General features: G+C 46.3%; 1 protein-coding gene across 2 annotated transcripts in view; it reads left to right on the forward strand.

Moving 5' to 3' along the window:
- dennd5b (DENN/MADD domain containing 5B) overlaps nt 1–26,762 on the forward strand; it is a 73,280-nt gene that overhangs the window by 25,346 nt on the left and 21,172 nt on the right. Inside the window, exons 2-5 of one of the 2 annotated variants that reach the window (XM_069671245.1) lie at nt 5,327–5,371; nt 11,642–11,772; nt 17,077–17,776; nt 26,323–26,510. In XM_069671245.1, coding sequence (XP_069527346.1) covers nt 5,327–5,371; nt 11,642–11,772; nt 17,077–17,776; nt 26,323–26,510 — 1,064 coding nt within the window. The remainder of the gene's footprint in view (nt 1–5,326; nt 5,372–11,641; nt 11,773–17,076; nt 17,777–26,322; nt 26,511–26,762) is intronic. The other variant, XM_069671246.1, reaches the window with a different exon arrangement.

Here is a 26,762-nt window from a genome sequence, read left to right on the forward strand (position 1 = left end):
ACATTTTGACATGCATATTAGTTCTGCACATTTGCAGTCCTCATGGGATTTGTTTTTGACGTGGTTTAACCAATCGTCTTCAGCGAAGCAAAGGGGTAGTTCCACCTACCAATGGTATGAGGCCAACCAACAAGTGCTAGCCAATCAGAGGCAGAGTGGGGTCCTTTCAAGTGCGGTCGCCCAGCTCTTAACATAATGTAAGTTCAGTTTATGAGACCTGGCGAGGACACAGAACAAATGGCCGCGTGTGTTCGTGGCCACTAATGTCAACATGGACAAAGTCAGGACTTTGTTTACAACCTAAAAAGAATGAGACAATAAATGAGAGTGACCGTCAGTAGGTTACCACTTCTTCAAAGACATAATCAGACATTACACTGTGCAATTCTTCGACTGATTAGGATTTTCTTTCTCCTTCAGCCCTGCTTTTGTTTGCCTCCAGACGACGAGTTGCACGCTTGTTTCTGCTCTCAACAATCTGCAGAACACGACGTTGTTTTCTAACTTGAGCTATGTGAACATTTTAAATCACTTCGCATCGAATCCATTCAAGCTAACGTTAGCCGCCTCAGTCAAACCTTCGCTCCTCCTCTCTGTATTCCTTCTTCTTTCTGTCTCGTCTTTTCATTTTAGCACTTTAAGCAAAAAACGCTTCATGTTCACATTTCACAGCAGCTGCAGCGTCACGGGAACCTTCTCTGTGATTGGCGGCTTGTGGAATGTGGGACTTGTAGTTTTTTAATGATTAGCAGCAATGAAAGCAAATCTTACAGTGGGCTGTAAACTTTACTCGCACATTGTCCTTGTTAGTTATTATTTCAGTGTGCAGAGGTTTGTTTTCAGGGTGATTTTAATAAGCCGTGTTCCCAGGACATTTGGTCTCTGGAGCTTCTTTTTGAGGGATAAAAAACGTCCTCGTCCCCACTGTTGTCTGCGTTTTCACCAGGGTCTAAACCCCCCTGAGCACCTTTATTTAGAAACACTCGTTGTACCTCTGAAGGTTCCCAGTCCCAGAGGAAAGTTCCTAGTCCACCTTTCACTACTTCCTAACGCCCTGTCTGTCTCCCTGCTCCAGTTGTTTCCTAACACAGCTGCTCTCTGTAGTTTTAACAAACAGGAGGAAGTAGTGCATTTGTTCAGGACTATTTTCAGTGGAGGATTAATCCACGCCTGGTGCTCGGTGAGTATTTGGGGCAGCAGGACGGCGTGTTGGAGTGTTTTAAAGAGTTATTGGACTACGGTGGAGCTCTGTGCCGCAGAGGATGTGACACACACACTTGTTAGGGGACACAGTTATTGTATTTTCCGTCTGCACCTGCTGGGATTTCTAATTCTTTATCACTGAAACTAGATGTAATACCTGCACGCTCTGTGAAGTGAATGAGCAGGACAGAGCTGGAGGAATATCAGAGTAACATTAGAGGCGTTTAAATGTCAGCAGCATCAATAATCAGTCAATCAGTGTGTTTCAATGCAGACCGATATCTAATCAGCTTAATACCACCTGTCATTGATTTAAAGCCGATTCTGATCATTACAATCACTCAAAAGTGCTTCACTGTTCTCCTAAATGGACTGTGTGTGTGTGTGTGTGTGTGTGTGTGTGTGTGTGTGTGTGTGTGTGTCTGTGTGTGTGTTCTTCTTTGTGATTTAATCAGTGAAAGTTCTAGAAATGACGATGAAGATAAGAGTGAGGACACTCACAGCCAGCGGTGCAGAGATGTAAGAGGCAGATAGTGCCAGCAGCTGTGTGTGTGTGTGTGTGTGTGTGTGTGTGTGTGTGTGTGTGTGTGTGTGTGTGTGTGTGTGTGTGTGTGTGTGTGTGTGTGTGTGTGTGTGTGTGTGTGTGTGGTTTTCCTCTCGAACATTAGCTGAATGTTCAGCCTGCTGTTCAAATCAGGTGACACGTCATTTAACAGGATGACTGGTGAGATTCTTCAGATCAGTCCCAGCCGGCTGCAGAGAGAAAAATCCCCTCGTTGAGAGGATGAGCTACACATTCAGAGATTTTTCTTGACTTAACTTTAATTAAAGGGCCAGTTCACTGATTTCCAACCTCAGTCCTATCATGCTATCATGGGGAGCTAAAAACTGCTAGGAAAAAATACAGTTTCTCTCTGTGCCTTTAGAGGACGCTATCCGCTTCTCCAACGGGCGCTGGAAAACCTCTGACAGACTACATAAAACAAGTCATCTGGCGGAGGCCAGGGAGCTCGCTAAACTACACTTCCTCAGTCTAGGACGCCTCCGATGTCATGTCTCGTTCAGAATCGTCAGGTTTGAAATGTCGACTGCAGACCTGAAGAGTTTTCAGACGATCCACCGGTATATTCTCGTCGTACTTCAGACTCTGTCCCGCTCTGAGCCGTCGCCTGCAGAGAAACAGCAGTATTTCCCTCCAGCGTCTCTCGCTGGGCCGTTCCTTTCAGAGGGAGGGGCGCAATGCATGCTGGGTGTTGTAGGAATGTAGAATGGGCGAAACCACGAGCTGTTTGTACGACTTTCTCCACAGCTATGGCGCCAATTTCAAATATTACTGCTTCTATCGATGACAGAGAACACCAGCTTTGACTGACAGAGGCTTCTTCAGGGGCGAACTGCTCCTTTAAGTTACAATCCTGCATACGTCTGATTCGATCCATCACAGCGGAACAGATAATCGTTCAAATATTAAAGTAAAAATTATTAAAACCTGTTAAAACACAGAATAAAGCTGTTTCACACTTTCTCCTCGGTGCTGCTCTGCGACCAAAATAATTCAGGCTGAGCTGCAGCTAACATTAGCTTAGCTTGTTTCTAATTGCTCAGCCTTTTTTTAGGCTATGCGTTCATTAGTTTTCATTTTTCACAAGGTTTTTTTTTAGCATACAATTTATCCACATCGTCTCCTCCTCTCTGAAACAAACAGCTGACAATCGAAACACGTAGAAACTGAATAAAGACGTCGTTAAAAATCAGCTCCAGCCGAGCTGCTGCTAACGTTAGCTTACCTGTCTCTATAGCCCTGTTCACACATGCACTCCTGACAATTTCCAGAATGACTTGCTCTTTCACAAGTCCCCACAACTGGCGGACAGTTTCATCGTCGGCCCTCGCAGCCAGAAGCTCCAGAATCTCTGTCTCCAGTCTGCAGACATCTTTGCTGTCGTCTTGTAAACGATCCTTCTTCTTCCTGTTTTGTTTTGCTTTTCTGATTTCACACCCGTCACATGATCGTCATCCCGCCCACTCGCTCGAATGGTCCTGAGTATTACCTGCTGCGTTCACACATCGGCTCACCCCAACTTCTTGCAGACATTTTACCAGGAGGCTGCAGGGAAAAGTCTGCATAAAGTCGGGGTCTGTTTGCGTTCAAACATGCAGCCCACCGCACAATGTCGGCACATGTTCAGGAGTTCAGACATAAAGACTAAAATCCTTCTCCAGTTACAGAACATGTCAGTCAGTAATCATTTACTGCTCCCTTTGTGCGCTTATCTGCAACATGTACAACACTTTGGTCCTCAGGACTAATCGTATATTACATGCTTGTATTAATAGACTCTGATATGATACCAGAAGTCCAGATGCGGAGCCGACACTGTCCTTGCAAAGAGCACAGATATGATCAGTGAAGTGTAGATAACACTCAACACAAGGTTATCAGCAGGATGACAGCACAGTCTGTACGTATGAGGCATCATCAGGCAGAGAAACAAACAGCAGCACCTGAACGTGAGCACAGATAACAAGAGAAGAGAGTGTCCCAGACATGATGTAAGAGACGCAGCGAGGAGGAGGCTGCAGAGAGGGAACACTTCATACAAGTTCGACAGTTACATAATGGTGACCGGGAGCTGTGTGTGTGTCTGCTTTATGAAGTGTGTTGTGTTTGTGTGTGCGCTTTCTTTTTTAAGACTCGACCAGTTGCAAGAAAACATTTGTGTCACCATAACTAACCTGAAACTCTGCACGCTGGTTGCACAACTTTTGCACATTTCTTCACAATATTTAATATTTTTGCAGAATAACAGAAAACCTTTTAGACTGAAACATGGCAGTTATGGTCCTGTACAGAATTAAAGTGAAACATGACCAACCCTTCCAGGATTCGGGATTAAATCCGCCCTTTAAACTGTACCCAGACTCTTTGGATGAAGATATCTAAGCAGCAGTGTTCTGAGAGTAAAACGTGCTGTTTTTCAGAGGGGGTTTGGTATTGAGGAGAAAGCTGATTAAGCCTTCTAATCTCTGGCCTGGTGCTGACTCGAGTCACAAGAGCAGACGTTCTCTCACAGGGATTAGCCGACTGTGTGCATGGACCTCCATCAACACATAGATTAGCTTGATGGCATCATCTCTATATGTTTAGACCCAAGATCTGTTTAAGATCAGACCCAGGGGGCGCTCCTCGCCCTGTAAACAGTAATGTGTTTCGTGGTTCTGTAGGGGCTTTGGCAAGCCTGAGAAATCAATCCTGATGATGTCATCATGATGTCATCAGGGTTATCTTGGCTCGGGGCTTTCACAAGACAGAGTAAAAAAAAAAAAGATGCATACAGTTGCATTATGGGAAATATAAGAATCACAAAAACGTCTACTGATTTCCATTTAAATTTAACATTTAAAACACATCACATGAGCATCCATGTCTGCTGGACGTGCACGTGGCGGTGCAAACAGGCTAGTGCGCAAAATTGGACAAAAATGCTCCGTCTGAAGAGAAACACTGAACTATTCCAATATCTGTTTTCGTGCAGTATGTCCAGGAGGGCATTCCAATACAACAAGAGGTTCTAGCAGAATGACGTGTTTAAAACGTATAGCTGGATGTAGCTGAGATGTCCTGTCACGTCTGCAGTCACAGTTTACCCTGTGGTCTCTGCACTACTTTGTGGTCTTATCACTCTTGCTGCTCTGGAAGTGTTTGTGTCTGCTGCTTGGTTTGACCAAAAAAAAAGAGTTTCACGCTCACTAACACGAAACGACAAGCTACTCGCTCACTCACAGCTCCGTCATCCACTGACACTCGTCTGGATATTGTGTTCATCTCTGAAACGGCACTTTTTACTCTTTGAACGACCAAAAAGTCTTTAAAAAGTCTTTGGAGGAGACGGAGAGGAATGTTTCAGCACCCAGAGAAGAAGGTGCCGTTTCAGAACGCTAATCCTCTCGTGTGTTGAATGCCACGCCGAGCTCTGTTGTGATATTGATACCGTATGTCATGTTCATGCTCCACTCATTCTCATGCATTTATTAATTTGCTTTTCTGTGTGCATTCGTTTGACATTGCCCCCTTTTGTCTTTGTTTTTGCTCCATGTTCTTCTGCATGTGGCTCGTCTGTAGCTTTGTACCAGTGGTTAGAAGCAGACCGCCAAGGCACGGACCCCGATGCTGCAGCAGCAGGTACAGTAAATCACCTGTTCCTCATCCGTCATAACAGAACGCTGCACCTCTCGCTGTCTGCATGCATGCCTGCTTTTTCCTCACTCAGCCTCTAAACATGACGTCAGCTTCGGCCCAGAAAAAATTTACAGCTCAGCAGTGATTCAACGAGGGAGAAAAGATTGGATTGCACATAATCGCCTCAGGCACAGACTTCACAGATTTTCACACTTATACTTTGTGACCTGTTGTGGGACTGGGCTGGTTTTTGTTTGTGACCCTTCTCAGGAGGCATCACGACCTTCTGAGGTCTGAGCGTCCCAGCGAGTAAAAAGATTCAGGTTTTAAAGCAGTTTAATTTAAATCCAGCATTTGTCACTGTTTTCTGATGATGTTTTGACAAATCCACGTGTTAATCAAGTAAATCTACAGTAAATGAAAACGTCAGATGGGTATATTCACATGCACAAACATGGTTTGGGTTTCTTGGCATTAAAATGTGAATAGATGCACCTTTTACTCCCAAACTGGCTTTGCACAGGAACAATAAAGACACAGTAAATACACACAAACAGTAGAAGAGAGTTGGGCTGCACGATATTAGAACAAAGGGACATCACGATACAACAAATACAGGAAGTTATACCAGATAAATGATTTCTTCCTTCCACACTTTGATTCTTCTCTCTTCTTCACCTCATTAAGTTTTGATTCACAAACTACTTTAATCTGATCTCTTTGCTTTGCTTCAGTCCCCCAACACACCTGCACCTCTGCTCTCTGCACAGCTTCTGGCCCCGCCCCCTTCCTGTCTGTCTCTCTGTCTGCTGTGTTGACTGTCTCCATCAGCAGTCTGTTTAATTAAGTCACAAAAGTTAAATATTTTCTCTCGTGATTCACTTCTCACAGCACGTGAGCCGCGTGTGCACGAGGGACGTTATTAATGACGTAGCGATCGAAACGATCGATCGTTACCGAATGACATCTGCACCTTTAATAAGCTTCATAAACGGCGACAATCAATGAATTTATTTCACTGCAGTATTGTGGCAGCTGGCTGCAGGGACATCGCCGGGAGCTGAAAGTTTGAAACCGAGCGCACAGCTGATACAGGCACGAGGATTGTTTACATCGCGTAACTGAATGATTGTGTGCGGACAGAGAGCGTCCGATGTCCGACCCTCTTTAGCCGTTAGAACACTGTGAGGAGGAAACTGGTCCCGCTGTTGTTGATTTGGTTGCCATGACTTCACGTGTGATTGACGTCCTGTGACTTCTGTCACTGTTTCAGTGCTCTTCCTCAACAAGGAGAGCGGGCGAGCGACCGTTCATTTGGAGCGGAGTCGTTCACTTGCAACCTCGGGACACGTTATATAAATCTGAAGCTGCAGCGGATGATAATACTGTTTATTATTTGGGACGCTTTTAAGTCTCCTTTCCTCCTACTCTAACCACTCAGAGTTCAGGTGGAGCGACACGTTTCTTTAAACACAAATAGACTTGTGGGCTGCAGTTGTGTTATATATATCGTTTCTGATGATGATCAAATATAAGTTTAATCAGTGCGATGACTTTTTGAAACGAAAGCTCACCGTCTCCTACTTCCTGTCGACACGAGACAAGACCTGACGCCGTGTGTGCGCTGCAGGTGTAGCCGCTAAAAGGAAACACGTCCGCTCCGTTACCAGCTCATATGTAGGCACAGCGCTAACCCGCACTGGGACGAGGTGCTGCAGATAACAGCGATACACACACTGGAAAGCAGCTACGCATAACTAGAAGCCGGCCTCGATCACCCCGCAGACATGATCTGTGACGGCAGCAGCAGCAGCAGCAGCAGCAGCGTCGTGCGCTTGTTTACAGTTTACATGCAGGTGACACACAGACTCTGCCGCTCAGCGCTCAGCTCACTCTGTGCTCTGAATGGCGAGTCCTCGTTTTGCACCGAGCAACAATAAGCAGCTGCAGAACTCACAGACGTGAAGCTGCTGGCCAGGCTTTTACTTTGGAGGAAAGTGAATGGATTTATTCCCCCACAGGTGATTCAGATGAATCTTCACCTCTGTGGTTTTAAGACACCTGTGTATCACTCTTCCTCCGCCACCTCCACCTGGATCACCTCCTTCAGCCCATCTCATCCTCTTAGCCTCTCTCTCTCCCTCACATCGTCTCCCTGTTGTTCAGTATTTGGGTCGACTTTCTCTGAGCTTGTTATCCGAATCAGTCCCTCTCATCCTGCCTGGTAGTCGCTGACTATTTTTACCTTCTCCTCTCTCCTCTCCCTGATGAAAGAAATTCAGTTTCCTGCCTCCAGGTTATTGTTTGTTTTCATGTCCGTCCCTGCTCGCAGACGGGAGTTTGGGGAGTTAATAAAAAAGAGGATGGAGGGCTTAAACAAAGCTGGCCTCTTCTCCCCTTCCTCATCCTTTCCCTGTCACCTTCTGTTTGTCAGGGTGAGGGGCCTCAGGGGGCTTCACTCGTCCTTCTCGTGCATGCAAAGGAGACACTGGACCTCCTGGGGAACTCAGCCAAGTAGTGGATTCGTTATGCGTGTCTGAGAGAGAGAAACAGACTTGGTCTTGAATAAGTCGACAACAAATTGAGGCCTTTGTGCTTCTATCAGATGTTCCTATAAGGTGTAACTGCAACAAGCACCTTTACTGATGGCAGGCGCCACATTTTCATACCTTCGTGCTCCCACAGACTAACACATGGAGCACCGGGTTAACTTTGGGAAAAGGGGTTAGCAACTTTTGAGATACCGGCAAGAGAAAGCGGGATTAAGGACGTATCACGCCACAGAAATGTGAAGGCAAGCGCCCGAAAATCACGACGTATGGTGCAGAGCGACTCCATGAAAGAGCATTGAGGAGAGAGAGCAGGACATTGCTGCCGTAGCAGACTTGATCCCACGACCTTCTCTGACATTCTTGAGCAACTAGCATGCTAGCTTTAGCTTGTGGAAGACTCAATGAGAGCACAGGTAGGTTGCGTGCAGGTAGGCAGGAAGGAAAGACCAATCCAATCATTAATTAGGTGTTGGAGGATCTTGTTACTGCCCAGTGACAGCCAACAGGTTTTGTTTACGTCCTGACCTTACACAAGTGTGAGGGGAAGTTACCCAAATGACCTCACTGAAATCAGAGTTTACTGTTGGTCTCACACGGGACTCAAACTTTGGTTTTCTTGGTGTAATTCTTTGGTAAGTTTGAGCCTCCATCGCCCCCAACAACCACCCCGAACTAACTTATTGTCTTTAAACTACGTCACCAGACTTCCTGTCTGGCCTCTCGTGATAACTATAATTGCCCCTCGAGGCTGCAGCTTAAGTATAAAAGAATATGCCCCGTAACAAGCAGACTAAGGTCCCGATCAGACAGAGCTCGTTTTAGCAGCTGGGGGCAGAGGGAGGCTTTTTGCGCGCTGCTTTTCCGTTGCAGAGCACCTCGCAGTTTTCCGCTCTGTGCGCCTCAAGTTGAAAAAAGTTGAAAAGCAGAAAAGCGCCCGACATCATTGCCATGTTTTCTCATTGTCCAATCGGATGAATGTAGAGGCAGGCCTTCTGTTAGTTTACAAAATAACGGTTAGGTTAATGACAGCTAATGATTCGGTGGATGCCTTAACAACAGTAAAAACAAAAATTTTAACCGTAGGCTTCAACAGAAAAGGCAGTCTGGCTGCGCAGTGCGCTCTGTCTGATCGGGCCCTTATCCTTTGCATACAGTACAACCTGCAGCGTGCAGCGTGCAGGTGCAGAGGAGAGAACTGGAGGCATAAAGCTGTAGCAGACAGGCCAGGCGTGACTGTGAAACATTGTTCTGCTTTGTTTCGTCGTCTGAAGCTTCTTGCATGTCAGCGCTGCCGCTCAGCCTCTCTCCCTTCTTCTCCCCGCGTCCAACAGTTCATGTGAGTTCGAACAAACATCCAAACAATGTTCTTAAAAGGGTAAATTAGGAATAAAGGTTCCCCTACTGTAGATCAATGTGTTAGCCATACTCTTAGTCACATCCTTTATTGATCCGGTGACAGTCCCACCCTCCAATGATCAATGATGAAACGTTTAAAACGATCGCCCTGCTCCTCCTCCTCCTTTATCCTGCGCTCCTACTCAGTGACCTCCTGACCTCTCTAATCATAAAACGGCCCAGCCTGTCTGCAGTCGATACACCAGCACTCCCAGTGACACGGCCCGGTCCCTCATCTGAAATCAATGCAGGTTTCTATCATCTGTATCCTGATTGTTGGAGATCTTTGAAGCAACAGGAAATTAAAAGGTGTTTGAGGTTTGACAGCCCGCAGAGAGTTGTTACAGAGCCGCGGGTTTGACCTCAGTATCAGAGCATCATCGGCTTCATCAGCAGAAAAGTTTGAACCTGTGAGTCAGGACGTGGTGACCCTGCTGGAGTTCCCCTGAGCTCGAGTCTGCAGGGGCTTTTTAATTGTCCCCTCAGGGATAAATAACATTATTGGATTGGACTGATTCAGAGTTGCTCTGAGTTTACTCTCCATTTAGAGTCACCGATGAAGCTATCGAGCATGTCTTTGGACTGTGGGAGGAAGCTGGTGTACCCGGAGGGAACCCACGCATGCACAGGGAGAACATGCAGACTCCACACAGAAAGGCCCGCTAACGGGAGGCGCTAAAAACAGGAATAATAAAGCAATATAAAGGCTGGAAATCTATTTCCCCAAATACACAGGCTCTGTCAGGAGACTCACAGATCTGCCTTTATTAGAGGGCAGTTGATCGTGTCGGAAACAGGAGAAGAGAGAGAGAGGGGATGGCACACAGCGAAGGGCCGAGGGTGGGGGTCAAACCCGGGGCCGCTGCATCGAGGACTGCAGCCTCTGTATGAGACGCACAATTTAACCGCCGAGCTAAACCGGCGCCCGATAACTTTTTAAACCTTTATTGATCTTTTAAGTTAGACCCAGACGAAGTGAACCTACATTTCTCCTCTCGCGTCTCCTCCTGTGCTGCTCCTCCTCTCAGCACACAGCTGAAGGAAACACTGTTTCTCCACCCATGAAGCGATCTGCTGACGCGGCTGCTCAGAGAAACGGATCATTTCTCTATCACCAGGCAGCAGCAGTGGTGTGACTGCAGGTCTGTGCTGCACACAAAGGAAGCCGAGACGAGTGAAGAACAGTCCTGTGACGGAGGAAAATATTCAGAGCAGATCTGCTGTGTGCATGCAGCTGCTGGGTCATGTGACCGCCTGCATTAGTTCTGCTTTAGATACAGTCCATCTCTGCCGTGCTGCTGTGACAACTGTCTCAAACACACACACAGTGAAGTGTTAGTGGATGGAAGGAGACGTTTGTTAGAGCTACTCGGTCTCATAGAGCGCCACCTGTTGGAGGGACGACACAAGAGGAAGGAGATTTTTCTGGATTCACGTCCAAACGCTGAGTTTACTTTAAGAAGCAATTTTTTTTATTATTAATTAATCACAAAGACATGTTAATAAATAAGTGGATATTTACGCTCCATGTAAACACATTTTATACGATTCAGACCCGGATACTTTAGCCAAGATGCTTCATTCATGTAGCACATTTTAAAAGTAGAGGGAGTTTAAAGTGTGCAAAGAAACACATCAGACATGTAAAAGCAAAATAAATAAAATCAAAACGTGCCATAATAAGTTGTCCCAAATGCAACAAAGGGAAAGTGCAGCAAGAAACAGAAGCAGAAGTGAAGCTTTGTGCATCAATGTTGGGGTGATAATAAGTTCACGACGGCAGCAGGGATGCAAACAGATCTGCGTCCGGGCAACAACTCCTGTAAAGAGCGGAGCTGCAGTGTTACGATCACCCTGAGACAATCCGTCACACTTTCCTGCAGCTGCAGGCGGTCAGATTAACCAAAGCAGGTATCAGCAGAAATCTATCCTGCACCTGTGTCGAGATGGTTTAACAGCCCAAGACTACTTTAAAGCCTCATGTTTAGGGCTCCGCCTGAACGTCTGTGTGTGTTTTTCATGCTCTGTACCTGCCTCGATAACGTCGCGATCTGTCCGTGTTTCCCTTCCTGTAAAGTATAACGTCCGCGACACACGCTGTGAATGACACGAGCAGGAGCTGTAACCTGCGATCAGTTCATCATAGAGGACACAGACGTTTGGTCACGTGGATCTGTGTTAATCACGCAGGGCCTGAGGTTCTAATGTATTTAATCAGAGTACCCACACACACACACACACACACAGTGTGTTATTATGATACACATTTATACTGGAGGTGTTTTTGGTCGTTGTGTTTCTGCTGCATCACGTTCTCCGTCTCCGTCCTCAGGTGAAAACCTCGAGCAGAGCCCCCTGAAGAGGACGTTCAAGTCCAAAGTTCTGGCCCGATACCCCGAGAACGTGGAGTGGAGCCCGTTCGACCAGGATGCTGTCAACATGGTGGGTGGATTTAATCTGTTATATGTGGAGGAATTAGAGGACGAGTGAGGAGGAACTGAAGTAGGCAGGAGGAGAGCAGCGGGATCAGTCACAGAGGTCGCGGAGGTTAAACTCTCACTGTGCAGGATGAGAAGGAAGAAAGCGCACATTTAGAGCTTAGAGAACGGGGTTAAGACGCACAGACTCTTCTCAGGAGACACAGCCATAATAAACCCCCCCTTCTCTCTGTGATTACCCAGAAGGCTTTGCATGAAGGGTACGGCTTCCTTTTAAGGTCTCAATTCATTTTTAATTTCATGCTTTGATAAAAAGTTGATTAAGATCCTGGAGAGACGGAGAGATCCCCTTAATGCAGTTAATAATAAATAATCGTGAAGCAAATAGATCACAGTTCAGATTCAGATGAGTTTTAATAACATGTGCAGTAAATCTAGAAGGAATTAATATTGTGAAGTAGTTTTTGTGTATTGTCTTGACCTCGAAAACTTTAATTTAAGAGAGAAATAAAACATAAAGACCTCCATGAGGCCGGACTCTGCAGTTCACTGCTTCACGTCTGAATCAGCCCTCCACACAATCGTCTGACCCAGATTCTCTGGTGAAATTAGGGCTTTACTCTTTAACCTTTTGGACAGCTCACAGTCCCATCGGGGCCGTCCCAGTAATATCAAACATGTTTGATATTTAGGATTTACAATCCAGATTATTACGTCAGTTCTTTCTGAGCCGGACAACAAAAGCCAACGAGAGAGAAGTCTGAAAGGAGACGAGCTGCTGGCGCTGTTTCAATCGACTGTTAGCGTTAGAATCCTGAAGCTAACGTTAGCGAGCATGCTACTGCTAACAGGTACAATCGCACGGCCAGACGACCTGTTCTCAGGCCCAAATATGTTCTCATCCATCTTGTTTATCGTCCTTCTTTAGTTTGTCTCCCTACAGTAATTTCTCCAGCAGGTTGTTGTGTCCTTTTTGTTTGTATTTGCCGCTACGTGAGATCACACGCGGTCTGAGCGCTGCACTACAAAGCATGTTTAACAAACCCTGGTGCTTCAGCTGCCTCGACAAAGCCTGAAGCCCCCGTTAGAGATAACAGGTAGCATGAAGGTGGTTAAGAACTTTCTCTGTTAACAGGCTTTCTGCTTCAGGCTCTGCGCACGCTCACGGATCAGTGGCCGCTTGAAGCGACATTTGACGGCTCTGCAAAAACAGAACGGATCGTCGGTTATGATGAACACAAATGCACTGAATAAGACAAGTTATTACGGTAAACAAGAGAGGAATGCTGCAGAAAATTATCCCATAAATTAGTGAATTCATATATTTACCCGGTTATTGCTAATACGACAAACAAACTTTGTAGAGCTCTGAAAGTTTAAACATGATGCACATGTTTTTACCGGTACAGTCAGAAACTGCAGACACTGTCCCTTCATTAGGAATAATATTTAATATTTTAAGTAAATTAAAATGATTGATTGAATATAAATACCTACTGATTAATCAGTCTTATGATCGTCATAGCTGCAGAACCAGCCGAGTTAAAGGGACGTGTCTGTTTGAGATTAAAGAGGAAAAAGGTTTGCAATGTTTCTGTCATCAGTTAATCCATCTAATCTATACATTTAAAAACCTTTAAAGTAGCTCATATTATTGCAATAACACTGTAAAGTCTCTGAATTAGTTCTTGAGCAGTGTGATGCTGCTGAAGGTGCTAAACTGTCAGTACAGTGACCTTGACAGAAACAATAGGAGTGAATTCTCCATGGGGATGTTCAGGCTGTCTGTGTGTGTGTGTGTGTGTGTGTGTGTGTGTGTGAGGTGTCGGGCTCCTCGTGTCTCGTGATGGAAGGTCACCGCCTTTTTTTCCACCTGCCTCGGCGTCAGCATCCTGAATAATTCAGCCGCAGTTCTCTCCTTACGTCAGCGTGGAAACGAGCCACAATGCCGCAGCTGAAACTCAACACCCGAGCTGTCGAGGAAGGCGGCCGCATCGCCGTCTCTTCCATGTCACGTGACCTCGACGGCCTGTCATTTTCCCCCTCTGCCTCCCGTCATCCTCTCCTTGTTCTCATCCCAGCTCCTCTTCCTGCTGCTGAGGCTGGGAGGTGCGAGATGAGGGGGACGAGAGTGTAATCACACCTCCTGCACCTGCTGGCCTGTCAGTAAAGCCCCTGATGATTGTTTTCAAATCCCATCACCTCCAACCACACATTCACACACACACACACACACACACACACACACACACATTGATTTTCACACATTATTTTCCAAGCCATTGCTTGGAAAATAAATGATATATTCTCACGTTTAGCCAGGTGTAGTAGACGCTTCAGCCCGCAGCAGTGAAACAGGCGGTAATGGCTGCAACACAATTTTTGGTCGTAATGTGACCGGTCGAAGTGCGTCCATGAAAAGTTCTTGTTTTTTCCACTGACAGGCTCAGACTGTTATTACAAGTGTCTGACATAAAGGTCTGTCTCTGTCGGGATCCTTTCTGTAATGTTGTCAAAGAGGAAGATGATTTTTTCAACCAGAAACAGACGTTACATCGCTCTCTTCAAAGACACCAGACTCCATTGACAAAAACAGCGTTTTTACCTCACTGAACACAGGAGTTGCCGGTCTACTGCTGCTTTGATCAGTTAGTTTGTTTGTGTTTTTTTGTGTGACTTTCATGTTTTTGAATGTTTTGTTTGAGTCCAACACTATTTGTGTTACACAAAAATACCAGTCAAGGCAGCAGTAGACCAGCTACTCCTGTGTTCTGTGAGGTAAAATCGCTGTTTTTGTCAATGGAGTCTGGTGGCTTTGACACGAGTGTTGAAACAGCCGTTTCTGGTGCCCAAAAAGCATCGTACATCTTAGTAAAAGTTCTCTCACTGTAGGGATCATTTCTGTAATGTTGTCAGACACGTAGAATTTGCATATTTTTGCTATTAAATAACGAAATAATTTCAAGATGTGTGTAATCTCTGTCTCCTCCACGTTTCTACCTGAAGATCCTGACTTCAATTATTCCTCCTGTCTCATAATGTCTTTGCTCAAAGATCTCAGGACTTTTAATTGTTGAGTTCAAACACACCTCCCATCTCCCCCTGTGACCTGGCTTCCACAGCATCATCTTCTTTTACTTCTCCACATTAAGTCGGGTCAAATCACAGCACCTAGAGGTCCAGAGGTCAAAAGATGACTTCTTACTGTCTTATACAGGCTTCAGCAGATTTCCTGCTCCTGTTGTCCTCGTTCTGCACATAAACAGGAAAACAGCTGAATGAGGTCACATGATACGTCCTCTCCTGCGTCACAGAGGTCAGACACACAGTACATTCTCTCCTGCATCACACCTGGGCAGCTTTTTGCTAATGCTGCTGAGCGCTTCTGAACGCGCCCCGTCTCGCTCTGCGGCCGGCGAGTCGACGCCTATTTGCCAGACACTTTGCCCTAATTTATGGGAGAATATGAGCATGTTTGTGCTCCTCGACGCGATTCGATTACTCTCCTGAGCTCTGCAGGTCTGAGAGGTGAAACACACGCTGACGCTTGTTTGTTTTTCATGAAGAATAAATCATGTGAGACACAGGCGGGATGTGGAGGAGAGATGAGCCGTCAGTGCTGATCAGGGAGACACATGAGTAATGCATAATCCAATCAGGTCACCAGGCCTGTGTGCGTGTGTGCGTGCGTGCGTGTGTGTGTGTGTGTGTGTGTGTGTGTGTGTGTGTGTGTGTGTGTGTGTGTGTGTGTGTGTGTGTGTGTGTGTGTGTGTGTGTGTGTGTGTGTGTGTGTGTGTGTGTGTGTGTGTGTGTGTGTGTGTGTGTGTGTGTGTGTGTTTCATTTGTTCTCTAAAAAGACAAAACATGCATAAATAGGAAAACAAATACACAAACGTTTGTAAATGCAAGCAAATAAATGTAAATGTATGAGTGTGTGTTCATGTGTGCAGACTCCACAGCTCATAAAAGATGCATGTTCCGTGTGTGTGTGTGTGTGTGTGTGTGTGTGTGTGTGTGTGTGTGTGTGTGTGTGTGTGTGTGTGTGTGTGTGTGTGTGTGTGTGTGTGTGTGTGTGTGTGTGTGTGTGTGTGTGTGTGTGTGTGTGTGTGTGCTGGCACAGCTCCCGTTCATCTCTGTGCAGCCACAGAAACATAATGAGGTTAATCAGTCAGATTTATTGCAGGCTGCTGCTGACTGAGTGTTTATAGCAACACTTTCTGAGGCTGTGGCTCCGAGTCTGTCCGTCAAAGCTTCACGTGTAAACACTCTTTATGTCTGTTGGTTTTCTTTTCCCTCTTAAACATAAAACTTCATACTATATATATATTCATTCACATGTCTTTACTCTCTGACACAATCAAAAAGGATGTGGTGCTGATGATATTCCAGCACATTTAGTTTTGCAGCTGTCTGCTCATGTTTTGTGTCCTATGGTGGAGAAGAGCTGTCAGTGACGCCACTCTCTGCTGCACAGAGATCCAACGGAGTTTAATTCTCTCCAAATATAGAAGAAGAGCCAGGAGAGGAAAGGCTGTACCTCTTCATCCAGTTCATTGTTCAGTGCAGTCTCAGTAGATGTGGTACCCGTTTCATTGTCTGGAACACCGCTTCCTCCCACTCTCCACATATCATTATTCCCGTCCCGTCTTCTCTCATGTGGAGAAAGTGTTTCCTCTCTGTGACGCCTGAACTTAATTATAATGTCAGAATATTATCGACACACAGGTGGAAGGTGGAATCCTGAGCGTGAGGTCCCTTTATAAAGCAGCGCTGCAGTTACCACCAGCTCTCTGCAGACGTGATCATTTCACTCTGACTGTGCAGGATTGTATTTGTCTATTGCTCATTAACGTGTCCCTAATGTATGCACATTTAGTATCATATATGGAAACAGCAGCAGAGCAAAAGAATGCGGTTTGCTTTGCAGCCCAGTTTAGGATGCACTTCACCTTTTGCAGGTGCTTTGAGGATCAAAAGGTTTTACTGTAGTTTCATTTAGCGGCTGCAGAAGCTGTGCATCATTTCTGTGAATTCTTGAACACTAAAAAAGAAAACAATTGTATTATTTGTGCTTTAAAGCCACAATGTGAAGAATGTGAACATTTCCAATGACAGTACAGGAGAAGCTGGTGTGTTAGACAGCTGTGAATGCTGCTGACAGCCTCACAGACCTGACCTGTGGCACTGAAGAGGCGCCGACACACACCTGCCTTCCTTAAACAAGAACATTTTCTATCAGAATCATTTTAAAGATTGACAGAAGTCCTCTCGAGTAGTGACTAACTCCCGCTCTCTCTCCTCCCTGCAGCTGTGTATGCCTAAAGGCCTGTCGTTCCGGACCCAGGCCGACCCGCGGGAGCCGCAGTTCCACTCCTTCATCATCACGAAGGAGGACGGCTCCCGGACCTACGGCTTCGTCCACACCTTCTACGAGGAGGTGACGAGCCCGCAGATCTGCTCCGCCATGCAGACGCTCTACCAGATGCACAATGCAGAGAACTCCTCCGCCAACCCTCCCTCCTCCTCCTCCTCTTCTTCCTCCTCCTCCTCCTCCAGCATGGACTCTCTGGCCAGCAGTTTAGACGAGGCCGACTCCCCCACCTCCTCTTCCTCCTCTTCGTCTCGCCGGCCGGGTGGCTACGACTCATCGCGGGACACCCTCTACGTCTCGAAGGCCCTGTGTCTGATCACGCCGATGCCCTTCATGCACGCCTGCCGCCGCTTCCTGTCGCAGCTGCACCGAGCCGTCACGGACAGCTCCGCCCCCCCGCTGCCTCTGGAGAGCTACGTCCACAACATCCTGTACGAGGTGCCGCTGCCCTCTCCGGGACGCTCGCTCAAGTTCCACGGCGTGTACGAGCCCATCGTGTGTCAGAGGCCGGGGCTCGGGGAGCTTCCGCTGGCCGACTTCCCCCTCGCAGAGGCTTTCACCCTGCTGGGCGTGGAGAACCTGGTCCAGGTGTTCACCTGCACCCTGCTGGAGATGCAGATCCTGCTCTACTCACAGGGTAAGAACACACGCAGACGTTAGCAAGAGTTTTTCTTTGCATTGTCAATAATGTTGGTACATACCCACCTGTACAGCGTATCTGAATCCTCCGGGGTTCATCATTTCCAGCTTTAGTCTTCATAGTCTCTATCTTTGAACGATGGATCCCAAAGGGCTGCTTGTATGTGCTTTTCAGTGACAGAGTTTTACTGCTCTGCTTCTGAGGTACGAGGAAGAAACACTGTGACTGAAGTGTCCCATTAAAACTTTGAGTTCAGAGACAAAGAAAAACAAAGAAGCTGTCTCAAATGATCCTCCAAAGCTTGAGCTAAACATGAGAGACGCTCAGCGACCAGCCTCTCCTCTTCTAGGTTTCCCTTCATCCATTATTCACAGCTGCAGGGAGACTCTGTCGTTCAGTCGGAGTGTAGGAGATGCAGCTTCTTTGAACTCCTCTGCAGACTGAGATCACCGTTAGTCCTCCTTCTTTCTCTCCTACTCGTTCTCAGTTTCAGTCCGTGCCTCCTCTGGTCTGCAGGACACTCTGTAACACTCTCTGCAGCTTGTTTGTTTGTCTTCCTTTCCAACGAAAGGTTAGCACAGATACAAAATCCACAGGCCCCAAAATGAAACCCTGTATCTACAGTGTTGTGCAGCGCGCGCGCAGCAGGGCCCGTCCCCGTGGAGCAGGCCAGATGCAAGAGGTGAAATCCCGTCTTGATCTTTGACAAGTGTCAGAAAGTTCAGCTTTATAAAACAAACACACTTTGACCTTTGAGTGAGTGGATTCATCGCGCTCGTGCAGCATGATGTAAACGATACAATGATGACCTTTAATAACCGGAGCTGAAAGAGGCGATGATGGATCTTTGACTCGAACAGTGTTCAGGTTCAGCCCTCTGACTCTGACGGTGATTTCACTGCTGTGTCTCTGGAGCCACGGTTTGTAACATCGCAGACCGGTTGAGGATTACAGTAGACGCTGTGATCTGATTGGCTGACTGCAGCTCTGTACAGTGCAGCAGCACAGCGGCTCAGAGGGAGAGATTTCAGGCTGTCAGTGGGCCACAGGAGGAGATTATGAGGCAGCTTCAGGTCAGATTGATATTCTGTTCTGCTCAGCGCTGCTGTGAATAACTCTGCTGTCAAACACAGCGTAGAGAAGCTGTGCAGTTTTTTCTGTCTCTTCAGATTTCAAGTCGAAAGAGTTCAAACTGAAAATACAAAAAGTTCGATGCCGCTGCAAGTTAATGTCCAGGTGTTTATTAACCCATAAACCGTTTCTGTCTCATCAGTTTTAAACATTTACTTGTTTCAAAGCAGTAATCTAAGCCTTGACAGTTCAGCCCTTTTTACACTGCCAGCTCAAGACGGGATGATTACGCCTCTGATACGTCTTCTATGTAACAAGCGGAGTCGGCAGGGCGGAACGGCGCCGTGTGTTTGCACCTTACGCACGTTTTGCTTCTGCAGCACACACTGGGGCGGCTTTACACCGACGTTGCTTGGTCCAATGTAAAATGGCGGAGCTTGGTTACGGCGCAGAGGCAGAACCACAGTGTGAAAAGGGCTTTTAAGTGTTACAGAATCAGAAATAACTTATTGATCCCAGAGCGCAATTTAGAAGAAGCGATACTTTTATTAATCGCAGATGGGAAATTCAATGTTTTCACTGTGTTGCTACACACACAAAGGCCTGAAATACACACATGCACAAACAGGAACCAATGGACATGCACTAATGGAGAGATGTCAGAGTGAGGGGGCGGCACACGGGCACGTGCCCGGTGCCCAGGGAAGGAGCTGGCAGCTCTCCAGCTACTTGGTCCATACCGGGACTTGAGCCGGCCACCCTCTGGTTCCCAAGCCATGTCCCGACAGACGGAGCTGCCGTCTACCCCCCAATTTAGTTTCTTTCGCAGGTGCTGGATTTCTATTCTTTTATATCTATGATATTTCTAGATTAGAAACATAATCGTAGAGAAATTACGATTTTTTCATCCTTAAAAACGTATGAGATGCATATATGTGTCCGCACGGTGGTGCAGTGGTTAACGTTGTCTCCTCACAGTGTTCAAACCCCGGTTCAGACGTAGCGGGCCTTTCTGTGTGGAGTCTGCATGTTCTCCGGCCTCCTCCCTCAGTCCAAACACATGCTCGTTAGGTTCACTGGTGACTCTTAAATGCCTGTGAGCATGAACGGTTGTGTCTCTGTGTGTCAGCTCTGTGATTGACTGGCGACCTGTCCAGGTGTAACCCCGCCTCTCGCCCAGTGACAGCTGGGATAGGCAGTGCAGGGCAGAGCTGCAGTCCTTCAGCTCCATTGTTTTATGTTTGCAGTTTCCCCCTGCTTCCAGTCTTTATGCTAAGCTAGGCTAACCACGTCCTGACTCTACTCTTATCGTCTTCACAGACATAATATTGACATAAATCTTGTGATTCCGGTCTCGAAAAGAGAGGAAGTTAGCATCAAGTGTGGACAGCATGAGAAAAGATGGCCGACAAAAGTTTGTGCAGCGGCAAACCAACAGCAGCAAAGAGCATTCAGCACCAGAATGTTGATGAACTAGGACTTTATGTCTGCTGAATGAAGAGATGCTTGAGTCACAGTTAAAGGCAAAAGAATTAGAGTGAGGCCCTCCATTTCCTCCTCCTCCTCCTCCTCCTCCTCCTCCTCCTCCTCTTCATCCGTCAGCCTTTGATGAAAAAGGCTCTCAGTGTTTTATTCATCACTGTCGGCGTCAAAGCCAATCGCTCCTGGAGGGAAATGATTTAAACCCGACCTCACTCGAGTGAGAAACAAGTGTTTGTGATTTTTCATGGCTGCCGTTCATCCAGAGCTCTGACTGTGCCACACGTCTGTTTAAACGAGCCTTAATGTCTCTGTAACGACGGGACGTGAACCTGCACGGAGCGACGCTTGAGCTGGAGGCGGGTGATGGACGGTTCGGATCAGGGGAAAGATGGAGAACGATCTCCGGATGTTAATGAGACGCTGCCCCGACACATGTTCCCACGCTGCCCGGGATCAGTCAACTATTAATTACACCCCGACAGACAGGTCAGCAACTTCCCTCCTTATTGGCTATGATGGATGAGTGTCTCATCCAATCAGGAGGCACAGCGGGGGTCGGGGGTGGGGCATGCAGGAAAATCATTAGAGGGTAATCAGCTCTGAGGCTGGCAGCCAGTAAGTCTTTTCCCACTTCCTGCTTTTGGTACACTTTATGGTTTTATGTTTTTCATGGCTCGGGCTGTTTTTAAAGGAAACTTTTATTCTACAACAGACATATAGCTGCAGTCTGCACGTGAGCAGTAGGGGCAGTGTAGAGGCAGAGGGGATGTGACAGAACGCTCTGAAGACGAGCTGATAGACCAAGTCCACAATGATCCACATCTGTACGATGTGTTGCTGCCGCTGCACAGAGACAAACATGCCTGTCAAACAGCTGCAGACAGATAAGTTCTGTTTTAGAAGTCGTCGTGGAAACCTGCAAAACTAAATGGGAACAAGTCCGGGAGCGTGACGTCCGTGTCTTTCTGCCATTGTTGTCCCTGCTGCTGTGTTGACCCTGTCACATCCCCTCTGCCTCCACACTGCCCCTACTGTTCATGTGCAGACAGCAGCTCGCGTGCACGTAGCGTTAATTTTTGAGGACGTGCACAGCGGACGCTCCAAACAGACGCAGGGGACGCGCAGCAAGAATTCCTCCGTCTTACATTTCACAATACAGGATTTGGACTTGCAGACGTTTCCAGAGATTTTAGCTGGAAGAAAAACAATCTGTCCTTTCGAGTCTTTAAGATTCACACAAAGCGAACATCCTTTGTCCCCTGGGATCTGTGGTAAAGACTGATAGCAATTAAAATCTCAGGGCTAAATTCGTGCCAGGTCAGCTCTGCATTAGACACCGAGACAGGCTGTGGTTTAACTACCACAACTATTCGTGCTGTCCTGTTCGTTTGCTTTCTCCGGTCAGTTGACCAAATTTTTCCCACAGAATCAAATCTTTCCTGGATTTCTATTTCTGTCTTTCTGTAAGCCGCTTTCATTTTGACTTCTTCCTAATCTTCCCGTCACACAGTCATTTTTTATTATATCACAGCATTAAAGTGGTGCAGAAAGTCTGTCATATCTAATGTCAGAGTTACCACACACACCTTCCTCTTCCTCCCGTCTGATTCACTGCTACACTTTCACAATGACTCCACATGTCCCGTCCTGCTCCGTCTCTGCCGGGGATTTCTGCAGCGCTTCGCCTTCTTATCAGATTAGTTCTTCCTTTAAACCTCGCTCACCTTTAAACAGACTCTTGTTCCTGTCATATTTCAGAGCCAGTTTCCTCTGCGAGCAGAAAACGTTGTGCAAGATGAATCCGCCCTTTTGAAAGCAGCGCTTAAAGCAGTTTCTGTCTGTGAGAAAAATTATGATTCAGTTAAACTGAGCTCAGAGGAGGAGATAAAATCAGGCCCCGTGAGAGTCTGTCCTCGTCTCGTCGTCGCCCCCCTGAGGCCCGGCTGTGTGGGCTTTGATCCGTTTCTCTCTGAGGAAAGGAAAGAGGGAGAAATTTATGAAGTGTGAAGAAGAGAAGCACTATTGGACTCACAGTGTCACAGTGAAGGGATAATGAGACGCAGAGGATAAACGGATGCTGGCGTGAAAAGGAGAACAGGTAAAGATTTGCTGTAACATGAAAGGAAAAGCAGTCAGACTCCCTCGCTGTGTTTCCCACAGAGTATAGTGTGTGCGTGTGTGTGTGTGTGCGTGTGTGTGCGTGTGTGTGTGTGTGTGTGTGTGTGTGTGTGTGTGTGTGTGTGTGTGTGTGTGTGTGTGTGTGTGTGTGCGTGTGTGTGTGTGTGCGTGTGTGTGCGTGTGTGTGTGTGTGTGTGGGAGAAGCTTTTAACTTGTTCAAACTTGCAAATATCAAGTATTGATTTAGACATGCACAAAGAAACACAGAGGTGGATGTTCTGACGGGCCGTCCTTCTTTCGTTTCAGTGAAACTTCAACTAAACACAGAAATCGAGCTGAGCTGAAGAAAGAAAAGTTACAGATAAAAACCACAGACTGTATAAAAAGATGGCCGACATGACAGCTCCCTGAAAGTGAAGCCAAACCCTCTCTATCGCCCCCTGCTGACTGGCTGCAGTATAGCTCATAAAGCCCGCCTCCTCCATGTTAACAGATGGGACATGAGTCAAACTATAAAATCAAAATACACGTCAAATACATTTTTCTCAAACATGGTTTCTGTCATTAGAGTTAGTTCTTATCATGCTGATTTATTCACTTCACTTCACTTTTGTACGATGTGAGGAGGTGGAGACACGACGCCCAACTTTATATACAGTCAATGGGAAAAACCAGCATATTCCCCTTTCCTGCCTAAATTTAGCGTGTTGACGCAGGTTTTTTAGACCCGGGAAGTCCCGCTCATAGTTGTCTCTTTTCCCATTGCCAGTGAAGTATCCTCCTGTCGGTCTCTTTTGTGCTGCGTCACCGTCTGACGTCACAAACGCGCCAGAGACAGGGTTAGTAACCAGTGAAGATGTGACGGTGGTTAGGTCTTTGTTGTATCTATCACTCATTCAGTCTGTTTATCAAACTCGGCGCCGACAAATTAGGAACGATGTTCGAGCGCTGCTCAGACGGAGACGAGATTAACGCGTCGACACGGGTTTTGTGTTCCCATCGATGCCGATCGGAGCCGAGGCGACATGTTTCAAAGTCTGCAGGCTTGTGTCTGACAAATAACGGCGTACAGCCTGTGTTCTGATGACATCTAACCAAGAGTCATCGTGTCAGAGAGTCGGTGAGTGTTTTCAGATGGTTAAAGACGAGATTACACAACCAAACCTACATCACAGAACAACTGACAAGTCACTACAAAGTATAGTGCCCAAGAAGTGCATTCGTGTGAATGGTGTGGGAACGTTTCTTGACATTCAGGTTGATGAATAAGTTCTGTTTCTCACACTTTCTTTCTCCTGTCGCGACATGTCTGTTTGCGTTGCTCATCCGTGCTGCGTCTCGTGACCTCAGACAGAAGAAAAGGGAATCATTTCTCACGACCAACTTAATCCTTATGTTTACATTTCGTATTAACATGTAGTGTGATCTGCGGCTCCTCTCCTCAGTTTGACCTCCTGTTTGAGCCTCCTCCTCTCCTCTTCCTGTGTATCGCTCTTATCTTTCCCTCTCAAACACATGAATTAAAACTCTCTGCAGGAAAGACAGAAGATAAGACAGCAGGTGCACTGTCTCATGAGTGCCTCTTTTGTTTAAAGAGAAAGGATTCTTTCAGTCCCTGCTGGGAAATGTTTTAGGGACCAAGCTACCTGAGATAGTTTGACGGATGTGTTGCTTTGTAGACACGAGTCCCGTGTGCATTAAAAACTGTATTAAAACTCTGAAAGTGCTTTTTACGTTTGTGGATGCACCCTGCGGTTTCAAACGTATCTGCCTCAGTCAGAGAGCAGTCATTTTATCAGTGTGTGTTAAAAAACCGTGCACACTCACACACACTCTTCAAGAAGTGAGCGAGCAGAGCAGCTGCTTCTTGTCGAGCTTCTCTTGTTGAATATAAATCAGTTGTTTAAGACGCTGCAGACTTGAATGCATTTTCAGTGTATGTGCATTTACAGACAGAACAACACTGGTCGGACTAGATGGAATAAAAGGAAATGACAAAGGGGGAGGGGGAGTAGAAGGAGAGAGCAGCTGATTGGATAGATTGGTTTATTGTTTTTTCATTCCTATACATTCTGATTAAACCGCTGAGCTCGACAGAAAGCCTGCGACCTCTGACCTTAATCTGTTTTAGAAACAGTAGAGAGAAAACTCTCAGACACACGAGCCAACGTGATGGAAAAGAATCCATCAGAATGTAATTCCTCTGAAGCCCAACTCGCTCAGGTTCTGTGTGAGTCACTTCATTTGAGTCTTTATATCGCGTCTATACTCTCACATGCTCTACTCCTGAGTCTGTAGAGTGCAATAGGGCTGCAACTAACGTCTATTCTGATCGTCGACTAGTCATCGGTTAGCATCAACTAATTGGATAATGAATTGCACAATGACCAAATGGCTCTTTTTTAGCTCTCAGCTTTAAATGTAGTTGGAAGTCCACCGTGTCTTCAGACGCTCGCCCGTCACCGGCGTGCTCCGGTGATAAACAAGGTGTGCTTTGTCTACCTGCCCAGAGACTGCAGATGGAAATAAGCTAATCAGGTGCAGTGCATCTCCTCTCTTAGCTGAGATTAATGTATGTCTCACATGGTCCCTGACAAACTAAACAATAAACTAAACTTCACAGATCCTGCAGGCGATCCTTTTCTTTGCAGCGTTGAGGCTGAAATGCTCCCAGACTTTTTCAAGTTTTAGGAGACGGTGTTTTTTGCATCGGCCATCGATTTTGTTTACCTGTCGCTTCCCGCTCGATGTTTTGCATGAACTCTACGCAGAGATAGTAAGAATGTGAGACGGCTCACCCCTCGGCAACTCCGCTCCGAAAAAAACGATGCTATGTCGGCGCATAGCGTGAAAAACATGCGAGAAGACGTAACATATGCATATCTACTGTTGCATATTATTAAAGTCGGTATAAAAACTTCTGCATTTTTATTACCTCATCCATACCGTGCAATTATGTGTGTGCAGTTACTTCTCCTGTGCAATTTAGTCTGTAATACTGTAGCTCACTTTACTTATCATCAACCACATCACCATGATGCACAGCATGGTTATCTCCTCCCTCTGTGCCATAGAGCTCCGTTGTGTCGTACACTCTCCTGCTGCCACAAATATTCTCTGTAGCACCAAATGTAGATTCATCCGCCGCTAGAAATAGTCCCCAACAAGTGCACTGTTTCTTCTTCTATCTTTGTTGTGTCATTAAAACTGCAGTGTGCAAATATTTTAGGAAACCACCATCTTTCTTTTTACTATGCTTCATTGTAGCATAGAGACTAGTTGGAGCTCATAGAATTAAACAATCTGAAAAAGATTAATAATGAAATATTCTTTTACAGTAAATTGGATGTTGTGAGTCGAGAAAGTGTTTTTTTTTTCAATCTTTGTCCCGGAACATAAAATTACATCCAAGAATAAAGTTTTTAACTTTAATGAAGAATCTGTTTTTTAGTCGTGTGTTGACAAATATTGTGTTGGATCTGAACCAACCATTGCACACCAAAGACACACAATAACACAAACAGTGGATGCAGCAGCAGAGCGGCCACTCCTGTGTTCTGCAGGGGGAAATTACTGTTTTGTCAATGGAGTCTGGTGGTTTTGAAAATAGCAATCAAGCGTCTGTTTTTAGTTTAAAAAAAGAATCTTCCTCCTTTTTGTGAAGTTGTCAGACACTGAGAATAACAGTCTGAGCCTTTTTCATTGCAACCGGCTCAAGCAATCTACTGGAGCCATTCCAAAACTTTTGTACCTGTGAGTCATTTACAAAACAAAAAAACGCTAAACATTTGAAAAAAAAACACCAGACTTCCCCTTTAATTAACGAGCAGACGTATTCCTTTATATCTACCTGTATCTCTCTCCTCTCTCAGACTACCAGCGGTTGATGACGGTGGCCGAAGGCATCACCACGCTGCTGTTCCCCTTCCAGTGGCAGCACGTCTACGTTCCCATCCTGCCGGCGTCTCTGCTCCACTTCCTGGACGCTCCCGTCCCCTACCTGATGGGCCTGCAGTCCAAAGAGGGCACGGACCGCTCCAAGCTGGAGCTGCCTCAGGAGGTACACGGACAACATCCTGTATATGTAGAGTTTCACGGCCGCTGGGAGACACGCTGCTGAATTTGGTGACATTTTTAGGCACATACATGAAAAGAATCTGCATTTTTATACTTCCAGACTAAATTATTCAGGGTTTGCCTTTATTTTTCCCCCCAAAAACCCCCTCTCCTTCACGGCACTCTGACTGTTTAGAAGTTAACCCCAGGCCCTGATATTCAAAAGGGAATCTGTGACCTCGTTGTAAGTCTTGTG

Source organism: Semicossyphus pulcher, unplaced genomic scaffold, assembly GCF_022749685.1.
Source record: "Semicossyphus pulcher isolate SPU_LCO1_2020_fin unplaced genomic scaffold, fSemPul1.0.p SCAF_20, whole genome shotgun sequence".
Classification (NCBI taxonomy): domain Eukaryota; kingdom Metazoa; phylum Chordata; class Actinopteri; order Labriformes; family Labridae; genus Semicossyphus; species Semicossyphus pulcher.